The sequence below is a fragment of the Scyliorhinus torazame genome, chromosome 22 (genome assembly GCF_047496885.1).
Source record: "Scyliorhinus torazame isolate Kashiwa2021f chromosome 22, sScyTor2.1, whole genome shotgun sequence".
NCBI classification, from domain to species: domain Eukaryota; kingdom Metazoa; phylum Chordata; class Chondrichthyes; order Carcharhiniformes; family Scyliorhinidae; genus Scyliorhinus; species Scyliorhinus torazame.
In genome coordinates this window covers 70,647,363-70,666,068 of record NC_092728.1, presented here as the reverse complement: position 1 = coordinate 70,666,068, position 18,706 = coordinate 70,647,363, and the positions used below count along the sequence as shown (strand labels likewise).

General features: G+C 48.6%; 1 protein-coding gene across 7 annotated transcripts in view; it reads left to right on the top strand.

Moving 5' to 3' along the window:
- Positions 1 to 18,706, top strand: part of akna (AT-hook transcription factor) — a 271,963-nt gene that overhangs the window by 190,696 nt on the left and 62,561 nt on the right. For all 7 annotated transcript variants that reach the window (XM_072488305.1, XM_072488310.1, XM_072488309.1 and 4 more), the window contains 2 exons: positions 2,680 to 2,865; positions 4,481 to 4,736. In XM_072488305.1, the coding sequence (XP_072344406.1) occupies positions 2,680 to 2,865; positions 4,481 to 4,736 (442 nt within the window). The remainder of the gene's footprint in view (positions 1 to 2,679; positions 2,866 to 4,480; positions 4,737 to 18,706) is intronic.

The window sequence follows — 18,706 nt, the reverse complement described above, 5'->3', positions numbered from 1 at the left end:
GTAGATAGGATGATTCCCCTGGTTGATGAGCCTAGAACCAGAGGACACAAGTGCCAGAATGAGAGGTAGGCCATTTCGGGCTGAGATGAGTGGGAATTTCTTCACTAGGTTGTCCCTTAGTGGGGCGGCACGTGGCGCAGTGGTTAGCACTGGGACTGCAGCACTGAGGACCCGGGTTTGAATCCTGGCCCTGGGTCACTGTCCGTGTAGAGTTTACACATTCTCCCCATGTCTGCGTGGGTTTCACCCCCACAACCCAAAGATGCGCAGGTTAGGTGAATTGGCCACACTAAATTGCCCCTAGAGTGGAAAAAAATAATTGGGTACTCTAAATTTATGTATTTAAAAAGTTGTCCCTTAGAGTCCACAGATGTGTAGGCTAGGTTACAGGGATAGGTGGGGAGTGGGCCTAGGTAGGGTGCTTTTTCAGGGCGTCGGTGCAGCCTCGATGGGCCAAATGGCCTCTTTCTGGGCTGTAGGAATTCTATGGCTGTGAAAGTTCAAACATTGAGCTTGTTCAAGACAGAAATAAACAGATTTCTGGCACTAACGACATTCGGGGAAATGGAGTGGGGAAATTGGCATTGAGGTAGATGATCAGCAATAATCTAACTGAATGGCAAGCAGGCTCGATGAGCTGAATGGCCTATCCCTACTCCTATTTTTCCACATTCCTGTTTTCCCACGTTCCTATGAATAATCCCTTATTCATAGAATTTACAGTGCAGAAGGAGGCCATTCAGCCCATCGAGTCTGCACTGGCTCTTGGAAAGAGCACCCTACTTAAACCCCACACCTCCACCCTATCCCCTTTATTCCCTTTATCTCCGTAACCCAGTAACCCTACCTCACCTTTTTGGACACTGAGGGCAATTTATCATGGCCAATCCACCTAACCTGCACATCTTTGGACTGTGGGAGGAAACCGGAGCACCCGGAGGAAACCCATGCACACATGGGGAGCACGTGCAGACTCCACACAGAGAGTGACCCAAACCGGGAATCGAACCTGGGACCCTGGAGCTGTGAAGCAACTGTGCTAACCACTATGCTACCGTGCTGCCCCAGTTATGTCAGCAAGTGGAACATCACACATCTGGCTAGTGGGAAATTCCAATAAATAAGACAAAGCTCAGTCATGTTATTTGCTTCACTTCATTTAGTGGCCAACCCTAGTGCGATCTCAAGTTCATCAATCAAAATACTCTAGTGATGATCGTCAACCGATTTAGCTTGAGAACTTTTATTGAAGTTTAGTTTAGATATAGTTGAAGATTCATTTCTGTTTCTGGAGGAACTGACTGATAAGAGTGTCAGCAAGTTTCCTTTATATTATCATTTTCTACTGAATAAACTCACAGAGATAATCGTTATCAAGCAGTTTTGTAAATCTCAGATTTCAATCTAAGTGAAGGAGAGGCTTATTTAAGAATTGAGTACTACAACTGTATTGCTTTAATTTTGTCCGACTTACTTCTCATTGCTTGTGTAAATTTTTCAATAATTGTGAAGCCATCTAATCAGAAGACTTAAATCTCCTATCTGCATATTAGCAGAAAGCACCCAAACTTCAAAGAGTTCCGAAGTTTCAAAAGCTAGCTTTGTGCCAGTTGTGAGAAACGTAGAGTTAAGCTCATTGTGCATCTTCTCACATTCCCCTCCTTTGAGCACCAGACCCAAATAAAAAACAAAAACTCGCACATAGAACCTCTACGGGTATTCTAATTATTTCACTGGTGTCAACCACTTTGACTGCATTGTTAAATTTCATAGAATCCATAGAATCCCTATGGTGCAGAAGGAGGCCATTCGAGGACAATTTACCGGGCGGGAATGTGACAGTTGCGAGTCCCCTTGTCAATTAAGTCCATAGTGGGAAGGCCCGTGGATGCATTCTTACCCTGCTGCCAATTGATGCCCTTAAGTGGGCAATTGAAGTCCACTTAAGCGCCTCATCCCACTGCCACTGGTATTAACCCAGAAAGATGTCCTTCTTTCAAAGGCATTCAGTACCTGATTGATGACCCAACATCAGGAAGAGGGGACCCGATGAAAGCAACATCATTACCTCATCCTGCTGCTCTATTTAGAAGAGAATAGAATGGAATCCCGACAGTGCAGAAGGGGCCGTTTGGCCCATCAGGTCTGCACCGACCCTCCGAAAGACCACTCTGCTCAGATCCACCCCCCATCTACCCTGCCCCAGCCCCATAACCTAACCTGCACATCAAGGGGTAATTTAGTTTGGCCAATCCATATAACCTGCACATTTGTTTTGGACTGTGGTTGGAAACCGGAGCACCCGGATGAAACCCACACAGGCACGGGGAGAACGTGAAAACTCCACGCAGACAGTAACCCCGAGGCCGGAATCGAACCCGAGTCCATGGCGCTGTGAAGCAGCAGTGCTAACCACCGTGCCACCATGGATATAAATTGTAGAAATAAAGCTTTTTTTTTGATAGGCGCTGAATACAGTGAGAGGGACTCCATACGACCCTTCCACAACTGAAACTCAAGGCAATGGCCAACCCCCAACCTGTGGTGTTCAAATAACATTCACTAATCACTTGAGCTTTCCTGTTCAAGATTCAGAATCCCTCAGATCAGTTTGAGACTTTGTAACCTTGCTCTCCTCACTTTTCAGTGGACACCAATTGTTTCCTTTCTGCTTTCCAGGTGTAAAAACATCAAGGATTTACCTTTATCACTGGGCCTCAATAGGATGAGAGAAAACCCCGATTCTCCTCAGCCACCTCCAACTGCACATGCTCAGGAGATGGGACTAGTGGACCTAATCCAAGGAGGAGGGATCAATCCTCCTAAAGATGGCCTGGACAAGTACAGCAGTAAAACACCAGAACCGTGAGTAGCCAACTGGGGGCGGACCCCTTTTCATTGGGTTAATGCCCACCAGTTCTCAGGAGCCAATTGATTGGAATTTGATACAACGCTGCCCCTCAAACACAGCGGGTTGGATTCTCTGGTCCCCCAGCCGCATGTTTCTCGGTGGTGGTCACTTGCTGGTGGCGGGATTCTCTGCTCCCACATCTGTCAATGGGACTTCCCATTGAAACCACCCTATGCCACTCAGAAATCCATTGGCGGGCAGGGCTGTGCTGCCAGAAGGAAAAGAGAATCCCAACCACATTTATAATACACTTTTCTTAAATTTGAGAGCTAGTGACATTTATAAGACCATAAGACATAGGAGAAGAATTAGGCCACTCGGCCTATCGAGTCTGCTCCACCATTCAATCATGGCTGACATTTTTCTCATCCCCATTCTCCTGCCTTCTCCCCATAACCCCATATCTCCTTATTAATCAAGAACCTATTTATCACTGCCTTAAAGACACTCAGCGGTTTGGCCTCCACAGCCTTCTGCTCCAAAGAGTTCCACAGATTCACCACTCTCTAGCTGAAGAAATTCCTCCCATCTCTGCGTTAAAGGATCGTCCCTTTAGTCTGAGATTGTGTCCTCTGGTTCTAGTTTTTCCTACAAGTGGAAACATCTTCTCCACGTCCACTCTATCCAGGCCTTGCAGGATCTTGTAAGTTTCAATAAGATCCCCCTCATCCTTCTAAACTCCAACGAGTACATACCCAGAGTCCTCAACCATTCTCGTACAACAAGCTTTTCATTCCAGGGATCATTCCCGTGAACCTCCTCTGAACCCTTTCAAGGCCAGCACATCCTTCCTTAGATACGGGGCCCAAAACTGCTCACAATACTCCAAATGGGGTGTGACCAGAGCCTTATATAGCTTCAGAACTACATCACTGCTCTTGTAATCTAGCCCTCTTGACATAAATGCGAACGTTGCATTTGCCTTTCTAACTGCCCACTGAACCTGCACGTTAAGCTTAAGAGAATCTTGAACAAGAGCTCCCAAGTTCCTTTGTGTTTCTGATTTCCGAAGGATTTCCCCATTTAGAAAATAGTCTATGCCTCCGTTCTTCCTTCCATCTGCCACTTATCTGCCCACTTTCCTAGCCTGTCCAAATCCTTCTGCAGGCCCCCCCGCTCTCCCTCGTCAATACTACCTGTCCCCCTACAGATCTTTATAACATCTGCAAACTTAGCAACAGTGCCTTCAATTCGTTCTTCCGGGTCATTAATGTAGGTTGTGAAAAGTTGTGGTCCCAGCACAGACCCCTGAGGCACACCACTAGTCACCGGCCGCCGTCCTGAAAAAGACCCCTTTATCCCCACTGTCTGCCTTCTGCCAGTCAGCCAAACCTCTATGCATGCCAGGATCTTACCCTTAACACCATGGGCTCTTAACTTATTTAACAGTCTCCTATGTGGCACTTTGTCAAAGGCCTTCTGGAAATCTAAATAAATCACGTCCACTGGTTCTCCTTTGTCTAACTTCCTTGTTACCTCCTCAAAGAATTCTAATAGATTTATCAGACACAACCTCCCTTTGACAAAGCCATGCTGACTCAGACCTATTTTATCCTACATTTATTAAAGGAATGAGCCAATAAAGAATGAGCCCATGCCCTCTAATGCCTTCAAGGAAAGCCATGAGGCAGTAGAGCGAGAAGAGGAGTTCCCTGCAGTGACCGAAATCCGGCTACTCACCATCTCTCCCAACTCAAAAGAGACGTCCGTTTCAGAAAAGAAAGACCTTTTGTGTCAAAGAAGTCTGACTTGCGTGGATGGAATTGCTTCTCCCGAACACGTGCCTCGCAAAGCTCTACACCAAACCACATCAGTTACTCTAGAGGTAACTACACCCACTTAACAACATATTGTGTGTTGCTATCTGGGGAGGGGAGTATAGATTTGATGCAAAGATTTTCTGTCGGTAAACATCCGTAAGTAGGAAAGATAAAACAGGTGAGCGACCGGCTGTGATAAAAAGGAGGAAAAAAAAGCATCAATAACAAAAAAAAAAGCAGAAATACACAGCAAGACTCAAAGCTGAAAAGAGAATGATCAAGTTTGCACTTTGCGTGCAGGCCATTCATCATGGTTTCTGGCCAAACACCCTTTTCAGATACTCATAAGACCGAATACTTCATGTTTTAGATCAATGACCATTTTGGCAAATCAGGAAGCCGCTTCCCCAGCCGCTTGCTTAGGTTTCATGCACATTGCTTCAAGTTAAAATAGCACAGGACAAGAGACCACAGAGGTCCTTCAGCATCCAGAGAATTAACAGCACACATAGATGTCCAGCAGAGGGGATGGTAAAAATCCTCAGGATTTTGGGGGAATTTGGCCGGTTTTCGGGGTATAAACTAAATATGGGGAAAAGTGAGATGTTTGCGGTCCAGGCAAGGGGACAGGAGAGGCGACTGGGGGAACTGCCGTTTAGAGTGCTAGGGGGAAGCTTTTGGTACCTAGGCATCCAAGTGGCGTGGGAATGGGAATGGCTGCACAAACAAAATCTGGCCCGACTAGTAGACCAAATGAAGGACGATTTTCGGAGGTGGGTCGCGCTCCCGTTGTCATTAGCTGGGAGGGTGCAGATGGTGAAGACGACGGTCCTTCCGAGACTCCTGTTTGTGTTTCAGTGTCTCCCCATCTTTATTCCGCAGTCTTTTTTTAAACGGGTCAACAGTGATCATTGGCTTTATATGGGCGGGCAAGACCCCGCGCTGGCTGGTGCTGCCAAACTTCTGTAATTACTACTGGGCGACGAATATAGCCATGATCAGGTGGTTGGGAGGGGGGAGGGGGATGTCATGGAGGCGGCTTCATGCAAGGGCACCAGCTTGGGGGCGCTGATAATGGCGCCTCTGCCGTTCCCGCTGGTGGTGCCACGTGATGGTGGCGGCCCAGAGAGTCTGGGGACAATGGAGGAGACATGTGGGAGCGGAGGGAGCATCGGTCTGGTCTCCAATCTGTAATAATCACTGGTTTGCCCCGGGAAGGATGGATGGAGGGTTTCTGAGATGACAGAGAGCAGGGGATTGAGAGGATGGGAGATATGTTTATAGAGGGGAGCTTTCCTGTGGGAGCTGGAGGAGAAATTTGGATTGGCGAGGGGAAACGTGTTTAGGTTCCTGCAGGTGCCGGACTGCCTACGTAGGCAGGTTTCAACATCTCGCTCCTACCACCAAGCAGGATACAGGACAGGGTACTTTCCAGAGTGTGGGTGGGAGAAGGGAAGGTCTCCGACATCTACAGGGAACTCATGGGGTCAGAGGGGACGCAGACGGAGGAGCTGAAGCGCAAATGGGAAGAGGAGTTGGGCGGAGAGATAGAGAATGGTCTCTGGGCTGATGTGTTGAGTAGAGTCAACGCATCCACAACATGTGCTAGGCTCAGCCTGATACAGTTTAAGGTTGTTCACTGGGCTCACGTGACAGTGGCCCGGATGAGCAGGTTCTTTGGTGTAGAAGATAGGTGCACAAGGTGTGTGGGAGGACCAGCGAACCATGTCCACGTGTTCTGGACATGACCAAAGCTTAGGGGATTCTGGCAGGAGTTTGCAGATGTTATGTCCAAGGCGTTGAAAACAAGGGTGGCACTGAGTCCATAGGTGGCGATTTTTGGGGTGTCGGGAATCCAGGAGGAGAAAGAAGCAGATGCTCTGGCCTTTGCTTCCCTGGTAGCCCGGAGACGGATAGTATTAGCTTGGAGGGACTCTAAGCCCCCGAAGTTGGAGACTGGCTATCTGGCATGGCTAGCTTTCTCTGTTTGGAGAAAATCAAGTTCGCCTTGAGAGGGTCACTGTTAGGGTTCGCCCGAAGGTGGCAACCGTTCGTCGACTTGTTTGCAGAAAATTAATCGTCAGCAGAGGGGGGGGTGGGGGGTTAACTTAGTTTAGAGTAGGGAGTTAATAAAGGTGGGACCTGTAAGGGAGGAAGACGGCTTTTGCACTATGTTTATAAACTCATGTACATTGTTTATTGTGTTGTTGTAAAACCAAAAATACCTCAATAAAATGTTTATTTTAAAAAAAAATAGATGTTTAGCAGGAAATGCAGATCACTTAAGACAGATCTTGTAAGCCTCAGATGAGGCTTCAATAAACGTTGATCAAAGAATCATAGAATCCCTGCAGTGCAGAAGGAGGCTATTTGGGCCATCAAGTCTGCACTGACCCTCTGAAAGAGCACCCTACCTAGTCCAAAACCCCACCCTATCCCCATAACCCCACCTAGGAGCAATTTACCATGGCCAGTCCACCTAACCTGCACATCTTTGGGAGGAAACCGGTGCACCTGGAGGAAACCCACACAGACACGGGGAGAATGTGCAAACTCCACACAGCCAGTCACCCGAGGTTGGAATCGTACCTCGGTCTCTGGCACTGTGGGCAGCATTGCTAACCACTGTGCCACCATATGCCGCCCCTTATCCTTTAAAGCACGACTGAGTTCAGAGACGATGTCTAGATGATGGGCGGCATTTTTTTGAATATTCAGTTTCACCAAAGGACACAGTTTGTGTTGCTTAGCAACTTTAGATTTTACCATCCAATTATATGGTGCCCTCCAGTGGTCATCTTGCAGACACAGATGAAAAGCAGTCAAATGTTCAGGAATTATTTATGCAACACATCCAACATTAGCGTGGCGCAGTTATTGCGTCATAGGTAAAATTCACTGCAATTTCCCAGTATTGAGCTGAGAGCCATTCAAAGTTTCTGTTACAATGTGAACACAAGCCAATTTCTGAAATCTTCATGGATAGCCACTGAACAGCTTCAAAGCTTCTTCATGTGACATAATTTAACACTACAATGAATCTAACTATCCCATCAACGCTTTAAGCTCAGGCATATACATGTGTGGACCTCTAGAGTGATTTCAATCAGACATTGTGGTACTATTTTCCCTCTGGGTATGGAGGCCTGCTTTACTGTGTAAATGGCCAGAATTTGGCAGGGGGTGGAGGGAGAAGTTTTGGAGGAAATCTGTTTTTCCTCCACATTCCCAACCTCGGGCCATTTTCCTCTAACTTTTTCATTGATCAGGAAAGCCTACTGTGCAAAACATGTAACTGAATCTGCTGAGGTCAAGCTTCACATTCTAAAAGTGAACTGAAAGTTGAATTTATCTGGTGGGGTTTTGGAAGCCCATCCAAAATATACCCGTTTCGGAGTTAATGAAGAAATTGGAAAACCTGTGGAAGAGTCAGGAAGACTTGGAAAGATAAATGTAAAACGCTTTTAGTCCATGAAATGTCACTCATAGGTGCTGTATTGTAATGTAGATGTGGTTTTAATGCATTATCAAAGAGATTGGTCCTGCAAAGGTAAGTTGACTTTGTGTAATTGTTCATATTCATTTACAGCACTTATCCAGTGCAGTGAAAATTGTTCCAAAATATCCTGTTACTGTTGTGCCATCTTTTGAACTGTGAATTAATTGGACTGACAGCTCTGGCTTACATTTTTAAAAAGCTGCTTTTGATCATTTTTAAAAATCTATCCCATCCATTCCTGTGCAGGCACTCTGCTTTGGAATTTTTAAATGATCGCCTTATGTTCTTTCCATCTCGGAGAGTACACCATTGTTTTACAGCTGTGGCTATTATGAATGCTCGGCTGGGATCTCAGTTCTAAAGGGTTTCAGCAGCACCGTGGGCATTCCATTCATTTGAGAACGAATGAGAGGTTTTAAGAGGTTGCTATAACAAATTAAGTCTTTGATATGGTTTCTCGTTTGTTGACACAAGCTCATATGATCACAAGAATTACAAGTTTTTAATCACATGGCAGAATACATTTTTCTTCATAGTGTCAATGATAGTGTGTTTGGTGCAGGCTATTATTAGATACGGAGAGATTTATTTTTACCAAAGCAATGTTTTTTTTTTAAAATCTTTTTATTGGCTTTTCTCATATTTATAAACAGTTGTTGTGTATGTACATTACATTTTTCTTGCCTGCGCTAATTTACTTTATTTTACAGAGAGGCTTGTTTTGTCCTTCATTTAACTAACTCTATGTACATTTTGTTGCCCTCTGGATCGGTCTATGATACACCCCACCCCACCCCCCTCCCACCATTGGCTTCAGCACCCTTCCTCTCCTCTTGTGATTTCCCCACCTCCCTTCCGCCCTCCCTCAGGTTGCGCAGTCCTTTGGTTCCTCATCTTTTTTTTCTTCCTAGCTTATTCCTCGTTGCTGGCCTCAAACAGGTTTTGGAACAGGCCGACGAACTGCCCCCAAGTATCCAGGAAGCCTTCCTCTGACCCTCGGGTGGAGTAAAAACTTCTGCAGATGGAGAAATTCCGAGAGGTCAGCGAGCCTGTCTGCAGCTTTGGGCGGTGCTGCCGATCGCCAGCCGAGCAGGATTCTCCGGCGTGCGATTAGGGAAGCGAAAGCAAGGGCATTGGCCCCTTTCCCCATGTGTAACTCTGGCTGCTCCGATACCCCAAAGATTGCCACTATTGGGCATGGCTTGCCCCTCACCCCCACAACCTTGGACATTGCCTCGGAGAACGCTGTCCAGAACCCAGCAAGCTTGGGGCAAGCCCAAAACACGTGGGTGTGGTTGGCCGGGCCCCTCTGGCACCCTTCACATTTGTCCTCCACCTCCGGGAAGAACCTGCTCATTCGGGTTCTGGTCAGGTGCGCTCTGTGCACCACTTTGAGCTGCATTAGGCTTAGCCTTGCGTAGGAGGAGGTGGAGTTCGCCCTGCTTCGCTCCAGAGTCCCCATCCTACTTCTATCCCCAGTTCATCCTCCCATTTTTGTCTGGTCTCATCCAGTGGCGTTCAAGCTCTGTCCAGTAGTTGTCCTTATATTTTCCCACATAGCTCCCCCTTCTCGCTGTTGTGCCTATCAGGTCCTCTATTAGTGTGCTTGCTGGGGCCTCGGGTACCTTACTGTCTCTTTGCGGAGGAAGTGTTTTATTTGGAGGTGTCTCAATTCCTGTCCTTTTGCTACTTTCCACTTCCTTGTCAGTTCGTCCAGTGTCGCCAGTCTGTGCCCTACGTGGAAGTCCCCGACCGTCAGTGTGCTCCCATCCCGCCTCCATTTTTTGAAGGTGGTATCCATCTGGCATGGCTGGGGGTATCTGTGATTGCCGCAGATAATGGCCATGGGGGACATTTTGGTTATCCCGAAGTGCTGTCTCAACTGGGTCCACGTTCTCAGCGTGGCCGCTACCACTGGGCTCGTTGTGTATCTTGCTGAGGAGGATGAGAGTGCCGTTCCTTTACAGGAAGCCTCCTCCATTTGTACCCAATCTGTGTCGGGTTCTTGTACCCATCCCCTCACTTTTTCTGCTGTTGCTGCCCAGTGGTAGTATTGTAGGTTCGGTAGGGGTCAGGCCCCCTCTAACTTTTCCTCTTTGCAGTATTGGTTTGGGAATTATCGGGTTCTTACCCCTCTCACACAAACGCCATGATTATACTGTCTACGTTTTGGAAAAAGGCCTTGGGGGTGAAGATCGGAATGGATCTAAACAGGAAGAAGAACCTTGGCAGTACGTTCATCTTGATCATCTGCACTCTCCTTACCAGGGAGAGTGGGAGTGAGCCCCACCATTGAAGGTTTTTCTTACTTCCACCACCAGGCTGGTCAGATTCCACTTGTGGATCTGTGTCCTGTCTCTGGCTATTTGGATCCCCAGGTAATGGAATCTGTTCTGGGCCGTTTTGAACGGGAGTCCGGTCAACTCTGTCCCTCCCCCTTTTGGGTTCACTGGGAATGCCTCGCTTTTGCCCAGGTTAAGTTTGTAGCCCGAGAAGGTTCCAAACTCTTTCAGTGTTTGCAATATTGCATCAGTCCCTCCTGTGGCTTCGAGACACAGAGGAGCAGGTCATCTGCATAGAGTGAGACTCTGTGCTCTCTGTCTCCTCTCCGGATTCCCTTCCAGCTTTTTGCGTCCCGCAGGGCTATCGCCAGGGGTTCGATCGCTAGCACAAACAAGAGTGGGGACAGGGGGCAGCCCTGTCTTGTTCCTCTCTCTAGCTGGAAGTATTCAGAGCTGGTGGTGTTAGTTCGGACACTCGCTTTGGGAGCGTTATACAGGAACCTCACCCAGGTGGTGAATCCTGCTCCTAGCCCAAACCGTTCCAGTACCTCGAGAAGGTAGTTCCATTCGACTCTGTGAAAGGCCTTTTCTGCGTTGAGAGAGACGATCGCCTCTGGTGTTCACTCCCCGGGGGAGGGGGGGGTTGGTCATTATCACATTAGCCGCCGCCTGATGTTTGCTGTGAGCTGCCTACCCTTGACAAAGTCCGTTTGGTCCTCTGCGACCACCTCTGGTACACAGCCCTCCAGCCTTTTGGCCAGGTCCTTTGCGAGTATTTTCGCATCCACATTCAGCAGTGGAATGGGTCTGTATGATCCACATTCCATCAGGTCTTTATCTTTTCAGTGAGATTGTGGCCTGCGCTAACATGGGGGGCAGGGTGCCCCTGCCAGTGAGTCCGCGAACATGTCCCTTAGGCGTGAGGCCAGGATTCTCAAGCAATGTTAAGTATTTTTCATTGATATTGCATGGAATCTGAGGACTGTACACAGTGGATACTGGGTGAGTGGCTGTGGAAGACATATGGGAATACATTGAGGAGGCAAGAGTTGCAAAGAAAAGATGGGGGGAATAAGGAGGGGTGAGTGGCAAGGTTTAGGAGTCTTTAAGCAATGTTAGGAGTTATACAACTGTTGCCAAGAACCGAGATGGGCCTTCTCACCAACGCCCCTCTTCACCTGCACACCTTCCAGATGGGTAGGTGGCTTGCAACTACACTGCGAACCGGAACCCCGGCAGGAAGAGACAAAAACCCTGAGCAAGGTCACACATCGGATGGAAAGGAAGTTTGTGATCCACAAAATGGCCTGACATGCACCCAAGTGGAAAATACATCCCTAAAGCTCCCAAAATCAGTATCAGCAACAAAATAAGGCGCATTGTATAATTGATATGTTTACTGAGGGCATATTTGTGCATCGTTATTCCTCAGTTAATATGAGTTGTTCAGCTTGAACTTGGCCTTTCCTTTTTGTTCCATCCTTTACTCCCTTTACGGGAAACTTCAAGCCTATGCAACTTTATAAATATAAAAATAGTGTTATCTTAATCTATCAATTTAAAATTTCAACACAAAAAATGAGCATCTAGTGAAGTCACCATAAAGTTGCCTGACCTGAGGTAAGGGAGGATTGGGAAAGTTTGAGATTAACTTCTTTGGTGATCACTCGCTAATGAGTATGATTGTCCATCTAAGAAACTCCATGTTATTGGTCATGGGTTCTGTGCGTTCTTGCATGGCTGATGAGCCCGTTCTTAGAGCTGCAAATTTGACTGCACAGGTTTTCCTGGAGGTGGGATTGGCCCTTGGGCTCTAGATTGCTGGTATTCCTTTCTCAGACTCCTTTTCAGGCCTCCTCTTGACATCGAGTGTCCTCGAAGAATTGTGTCCGGTAAGAGGGATCAATTAATCCCTTCCTCCAAGTCGATCTCTTCTGAGCAAGGGTCTCCTAGGCATTGACATCGATGTTTGATTTCTTGAGCTAAGACTTCATGGTGTCTTTAAAGCACTTCCTTTGTCCTTGTTTGGAAGCCTTCCTTGAGACGATTTGCTTTGGCAGTCAGCACATGCCAACCTTGTGGAGCTGGTTTTGGATAATCATGGCCTCAGTGCTGGTGCTCTTGGCTCCTTCAAGGACACTGATGTTAGTGTACCTGTCCTCCCAGCTGATGCGGAGAATCTGTCTCAGATAGCGTTGATGGTACCGCTCCAAGGCCTTGAGGTAATGTCTGTATGTAGTCAAAATTTCTGAGCCATATAGAAGAGTTGAGAGGACGGCCACCTTGTACAAGATCTTGGTGTCAACACAGATGTCGCAATCGTCAAAGACTCTCGTCCTTAGGCGTCCGAAAGAGACGCTTACAGATTGGCTACGATGTTGGATCTCAGCATCGATGTCAGCCTTAGAGAAGAGGTGGTTCACCAGTATGGGAAATGTTCTACCTTTGGTAGGGTTTCTCTGTTGATCTGGATTGAGGGAGAGGCTGGCTCTTGCTCTGGGGTGGACTGGTAAAGGACTTGAGTCTTCTTGAGGTTGAGGCTGAGAACGATTTTTTGGTATGTTTCCGCAAAGGTGTCGAGCATGGGTTAGCGATTCTCTTCTGAGTGAGTTGAGATGACGATGTCAACTGGACACTGAAGTTCCCCAAGCGATGTCAGTGTTGTTTTCTTCTTGGATGTCAACCAGTTAAGGTTGAAAGGTTTTCATCCATCCTGCAGACAATGTTCACCCCATTGGGAAACCTGTTCTTGACGAGGTGAAGGATGGTGGCGAAGAAGATGGAGAAAAGAGTGGGGGTGATGACATATCCCGGCTTGACTCCAATCTTGACCTCAAAGGTTTCTTTCATATTTCCTTCAGTCAGGACTGTCACTGACATCTTGTCGTGGAGGAGTCGGAGGATGTTGAAGAATTTTGCTGTACAGCCAGTCTTTGACATGGTCTTCAATCGCACTTCCCGATTGACTGAGTCAAAAGTCTTGGTCAGATCGATGAAGAATGGTTGATGTTGCTCCTTGAAGTTGCCAAGCAGTGAAAATCATGTCCGCTGTTCCACAGTTTTGTCGGAAGCCGTACTGGCTTTCTAGAAGCATTTCTTCTGAGATTGAGAGAAGGCGGCTAGTGAGGATTTGGGCGATGTTCCCTGCGGTGGAGAGTAGCGCGATTCCTTGGTATTTCGCACAGTCCGCTTTGTCTCCTTCCCTGAAGTTGGTGGTTCTGACGGCATCCATGAGGTCAGCAGGAATTTCATCTCTGTCCCAGGTGGAGGTGATGGATGCTCGCTTCTCCAAGTTTGAAAATCTCCACTGGGGTCTCATCCACTCCTGGGGCTTTTCTATTCTTCATGTGTTTAATGAAAGCTTCAACTTCATCCACTCTTGGTGGGAGTCCAAGATCATCTTTGCTGGGGAGTTGAGGGTTTTCCTCAAACACTTCCTCATCTATGGTTGCATCACAGTTTAGGAGTTCTTTGAATTGTTCTCTCCATCAAAGGCTGATGTTTTCTCTGGCTCTCAAGAGGCTTCCGTCCTAACTCCATACCCGTTTCAGGCCTAGGGTATTGGGTCCATATATTGCCTTTGATGGCACTGAAGAAGCCCGGGTGTTGTGCCTGTCAGCGAGGAGTTACAGCTCCTTACCTTTCTCAGCCCACCATTTTTGATTTTCCTCATTCTTATTTGCACTCCTGCCTTGGCTAATTGATGAGCTCGCCTCCTGGCCATTTTGCCAAGTGCAGAGAGCTTTCCTCTGCTTGTTGATGGGTTCTTGGATGAATGGCTATTCTTGTTGAACCAGCCTTGGTGTTTCTTGGTCTTGTAGCGAAGTTCCTTCACAGTTATCTTCAGCTCTTTCCAGTTTTCCTCCATTCCATTAGAATGGACACTTAGAAGATTTCCATTGTTGGAACTTGTCTAGCTTGCTTGGCCCTTAAAGTCACTCAACGTTGATCTTTTATTTTCGAGCTGTTTCTTCATCGTCTGCTGCTTCTGGTGAAGTTTGATGGACACAGAGGAGCAGAGAAGCCAGTGGTCTGTCCAGCAGTCAGCTGCACTGGTCATCACTTTGGTGATGAGGGCATTCTTTTTGTCTCGGGATTGGACGATCTAAACATCATAAAAATAAGAAAACTGGTCACCCCCCATGGATGCAGGGAACCCCGCCTTTCACATGCCCCCAACCTCACATGGAATCTCTCCCCCCCCCCCCCATGGACACTGGGAAACCCCCTTCTCACATGGACCTCCCCATTGGAAGCCCACGCAACCCCCTCCCCGGCTGTGCCCCCCGGCATGACCCTCTCCCCCTCAGGGCTATATTTAGCTGTGCCACCCTGGTTGGGTCTCTTCGCCAGGTTTCCATGAGGGGGTGGGGGGTGGTGTTTAAGATATCCCTACATAAGGCTTCCGGGTGCGGCGATGACCAGCTAAGTCGCACGTTTCGGCAGCTCCCGGTGGAACGGACTTTTGGGCTCTTGATAGGAGCCCCAACGGCAATTTTAACGGCTAAAAACACCGTGCGGTAAACCAGAAGGGTGTTCCCCCTGGACACGGATGGAAAAAGGAGAGGAAAGTGGCCGGATTGCAGCGGATCCTTTGGAACAACGGCAAGGAAGGCAAGCAGAAACCAAGATGGCGTCGGAAGGTGGCAGTTTCATATGGGGCCCTGAACAACAAGAGTTTTTGAAACGCTGCGTGGAGGAGATAAAAAAGGAAATGAAGAAAGAGTTGTTGGCCCTGATATTACAGGCGATTGAAGGGCTGAAAGAGGAACAAAAGACCCAGGAGCAGGAGCTTCGGGTCGTGAAGGCGAAAGCAGCAGAGAATGAGAACGATATACAGGGCCTGGTGGTGAAGTCGGAGATACAGGAGGCACACCAGAAACGATCTGTGGAGAGGTTGGAGGCACTGGAAAACAACGCAAGGAGGAACAACTTGAGGATTCTTGGCCTTCCTGAAGGTGTGGAGGGGGCGGACGTCGGGGCATATGTGAGCACGATGCTGCACTCGTTAATGGGAGTGGAGGCCCCGACGGGTCCGTTGGAGGTGGAGGGAGCATACCGAGTTATGGTGCGAGGATCGAGAGCAGGAGAAGCTCCCAGAGCCATAGTGGTGAGATTTCTCCGTTTTAAGGATAGAGAAATGGTCCTTAGATGGGCGAAGAAAACTCGGTGTAGTAAATGGGAGAACGCGGTGATGCGCATCTATCAAGATTGGAGTGCGGAGGTGGCGAGAAGGAGGGCGAGCTTTAATCGGGCCAAAGCGGTACTTCACAAAAAGAAGATAAAATTTGGAATGCTGCAACCGGCAAGACTGTGGGTCACATATCAAGGGAGGCACCACTACTTTGAGACGGCGGATGAAGCGTGGACTTTTATTGTAGAAGAAAAATTGGAATGATTGGACTACGAAAATGAACGTTTGGACAAAGTGGTGGGACGAGTGGGGGGGGGGCGAAGAGGGGTTGTATGATTTAATCCTGCGGTATGGTAACTTTTCTTTCTCCCACAGGTGGTGATGGGGGGAGGTGGGGAGGGAGAGGAGATGGGGCGTTGGCCATGGGAGGCGGGGCCGAGGGAGAGGCGCGGGCTTGGTTCCCGCGCTATGATAATTATGGCGGGAATAGAGAAGCAGGAAGGAGGGGGCGCCGCACGGGGCGAGCCGTGATCACGGGGGGAAGCCGAGGTCAGCCAGAGTTTGCTGACTTCTGGGAGCAACATGGGGGGAGTAATTACGCTAGCGGGGGGTCTAGCGGGGGGGGGGGGAGGGGGGAATTACTGGGTTGCTGCTGCTGGGGAAAGGGGGGAGTGGGTACGGGAAAGGATGGGCGGGGGGGCACCGTCTGGGAGAAATACAGCTGCGTGGGAACTGGGTGAGAAGCTGGAAAAAGATGATGGCTAACCGGCAAGGGGGGGGGGGGGGTGGGAAGCCCCCCAACTCGGCTGATCACGTGGAACGTGAGGGGGCTTAACGGGCCGATAAAGAGGGCACGAGTACTCGCACACCTTAAGAAACTTAAAGCAGATGTGGTTATGTTACAGGAAACGCACCTGAAACTGATAGACCAGGTTAGGTTGCGCAAAGGATGGGTAGGGCAGGTGTTCCATTCGGGGCTGGATGCGAAAAACAGGGGGGTGGCTATATTAGTGGGGAAGCGGGTAATGTTCGAGGCAAAGACTATAGTGGCGGATAACGGGGGCAGATACGTGATGGTGAGTGGCAAATTACAGGGAGAGATGGTGGTTTTGGTAAACGTGTATGCCCCGAATTGGGACGATGCCAATTTTATGAGGCGAATGCTAGGACGCATCCCAGACCGAGAGACCGGAAAGCTGATAATGGGGGGAGACTTCAACACGGTGTTGGAACCAAGGCTGGATAGGTCGAAGTCCAGGACTGGTAGGAGGCCGGCAGCAGCCAAGGTGCTTAAGGATTTTATGGAGCAGATGGGAGGGGTGGACCCGTGGAGATTCAGTAGACCTAGGAGTAAGGAGTTCTCGTTTTTCTCCTATCTCCATAAAGTCTATTCACGCATAGACTTTTTTGTGTTGGGTAGGGCATTGATCCCGAGGGTGAGGGGAACGGAATATACGGCTATAGCCATTTCGGATCATGCCCCACACTGGGTAGACTTGGAGATAGGGGAGGAAACAAGAGGGCGTCCACCCTGGAGAATGGACATGGGACTAATGGCGGATGAGGGGGTGTGCCTAAGGGTGAGGGGATGCATTGAAAAGTACTTGGAACTCAATGACAATGGGGAGGTTCAGGTGGGAGTGGTCTGGGAGGCGTTGAAGGCGGTGGTTAGGGGGGAGCTGATATCAATAAGGACACATAAAGGGAAGCAGGAGAGTAAGGAACGGGAGCGGTTGCTGCAAGAACTTTTGAGGGTGGACAGACAATATGCGGAAGCACCGGAGGAGGGACTGTATAGGGAAAGGCAAAGGCTGCATGTGGAATTTGACTTGCTGACCACAGGCACTGCAGAGGCACAATGGAGGAAGGCGCAGGGTGTACAGTATGAATATGGAGAGAAGGCGAGCAGATTGCTGGCACACCAATTGAGGAAAAGGGGAGCAGCGAGGGAAATAGGGGGGTGAGAGACGAAGATGGAGAGACGGAGCGGGGAGCGGAGAGAGTGAATGAAGTGTTCAAGACATTTTATAAAAAATTGTATGAAGCTCAATCCCCGGATGGGAGGGAGAGAATGATGGATTTTTTTGATCGGCTGGAAATTCCCAAGGTGGAAGAGCAGGAAAGGATGGGATTGGGAGCACAGATTACGGTAGAAGAAGTGGTGAAAGGAATTAGGAACATGCAGACGGGAAAGGCCCCGGGACCGGACGGATTCCTAGTTGAATTTTACAGAAAATATTTGGACTTGCTCGCCCCGCTACTGACGAGGACCTTTAACGAGGCAAAGGAAAGGGGACAACTGCCCCCGACTATGTCAGAAGCAACGATATCGCTTCTTTTAAAGAAGGAAAAGGATCCGCTACAATGCGGGTCCTACAGACCAATTTCCCTCCTCAATGTGGATGCCAAGGTCCTGGCCAAGGTAATGGCAATGAGAATAGAGGAATGTGTCCCGGGGGTGGTTCATGAGGACCAAACTGGGTTTGTGAAGGGGAGACAGCTGAACACGAACATACGGAGGTTGTTAGGGGTAATGATGATGGCCCCACCAGAGGGTGAAACGGAGATAGTAGTGGCGATGGATGCCGAGAAAGCATTTGATAGAGTGGAATGGGATTATCTGTGGGAGGTGTTGAGGAGATTTGGGTTCGGAGAGGGGTATGTTAGATGGGTGCAGCTGTTGTATAGGGCCCCAGTGGCGAGTGTGGTCACGAATGGACGGGGATCGGCATATTTTCGGCTCCATAGAGGGACAAGGCAGGGATGTCCTCTGTCCCCATTACTGTTTGCACTGGCGATTGAGCCCCTGGCGATAGCGCTGAGAGGTTCCAAGAGATGGAGGGGAATACTTAGGGGAGGAGAAGAACACCGGGTATCTTTATATGCGGATGATCTGCTACTATATGTGGCGGATCCAGCGGAGGGGATGCCAGAAATAATGCGGATACTTGGGGAGTTTGGGGATTTTTCAGGGTATAAATTGAACATGGGGAAGAGTGAGCTGTTTGTGGTGCATCCAGGGGAGCAGAGTAGAGAAATAGAAGACCTACCGTTGAGGAAGGTAACAAGAGACTTTCGTTACCTGGGGATCCAGATAGCTAAGAATTGGGGCACATTGCA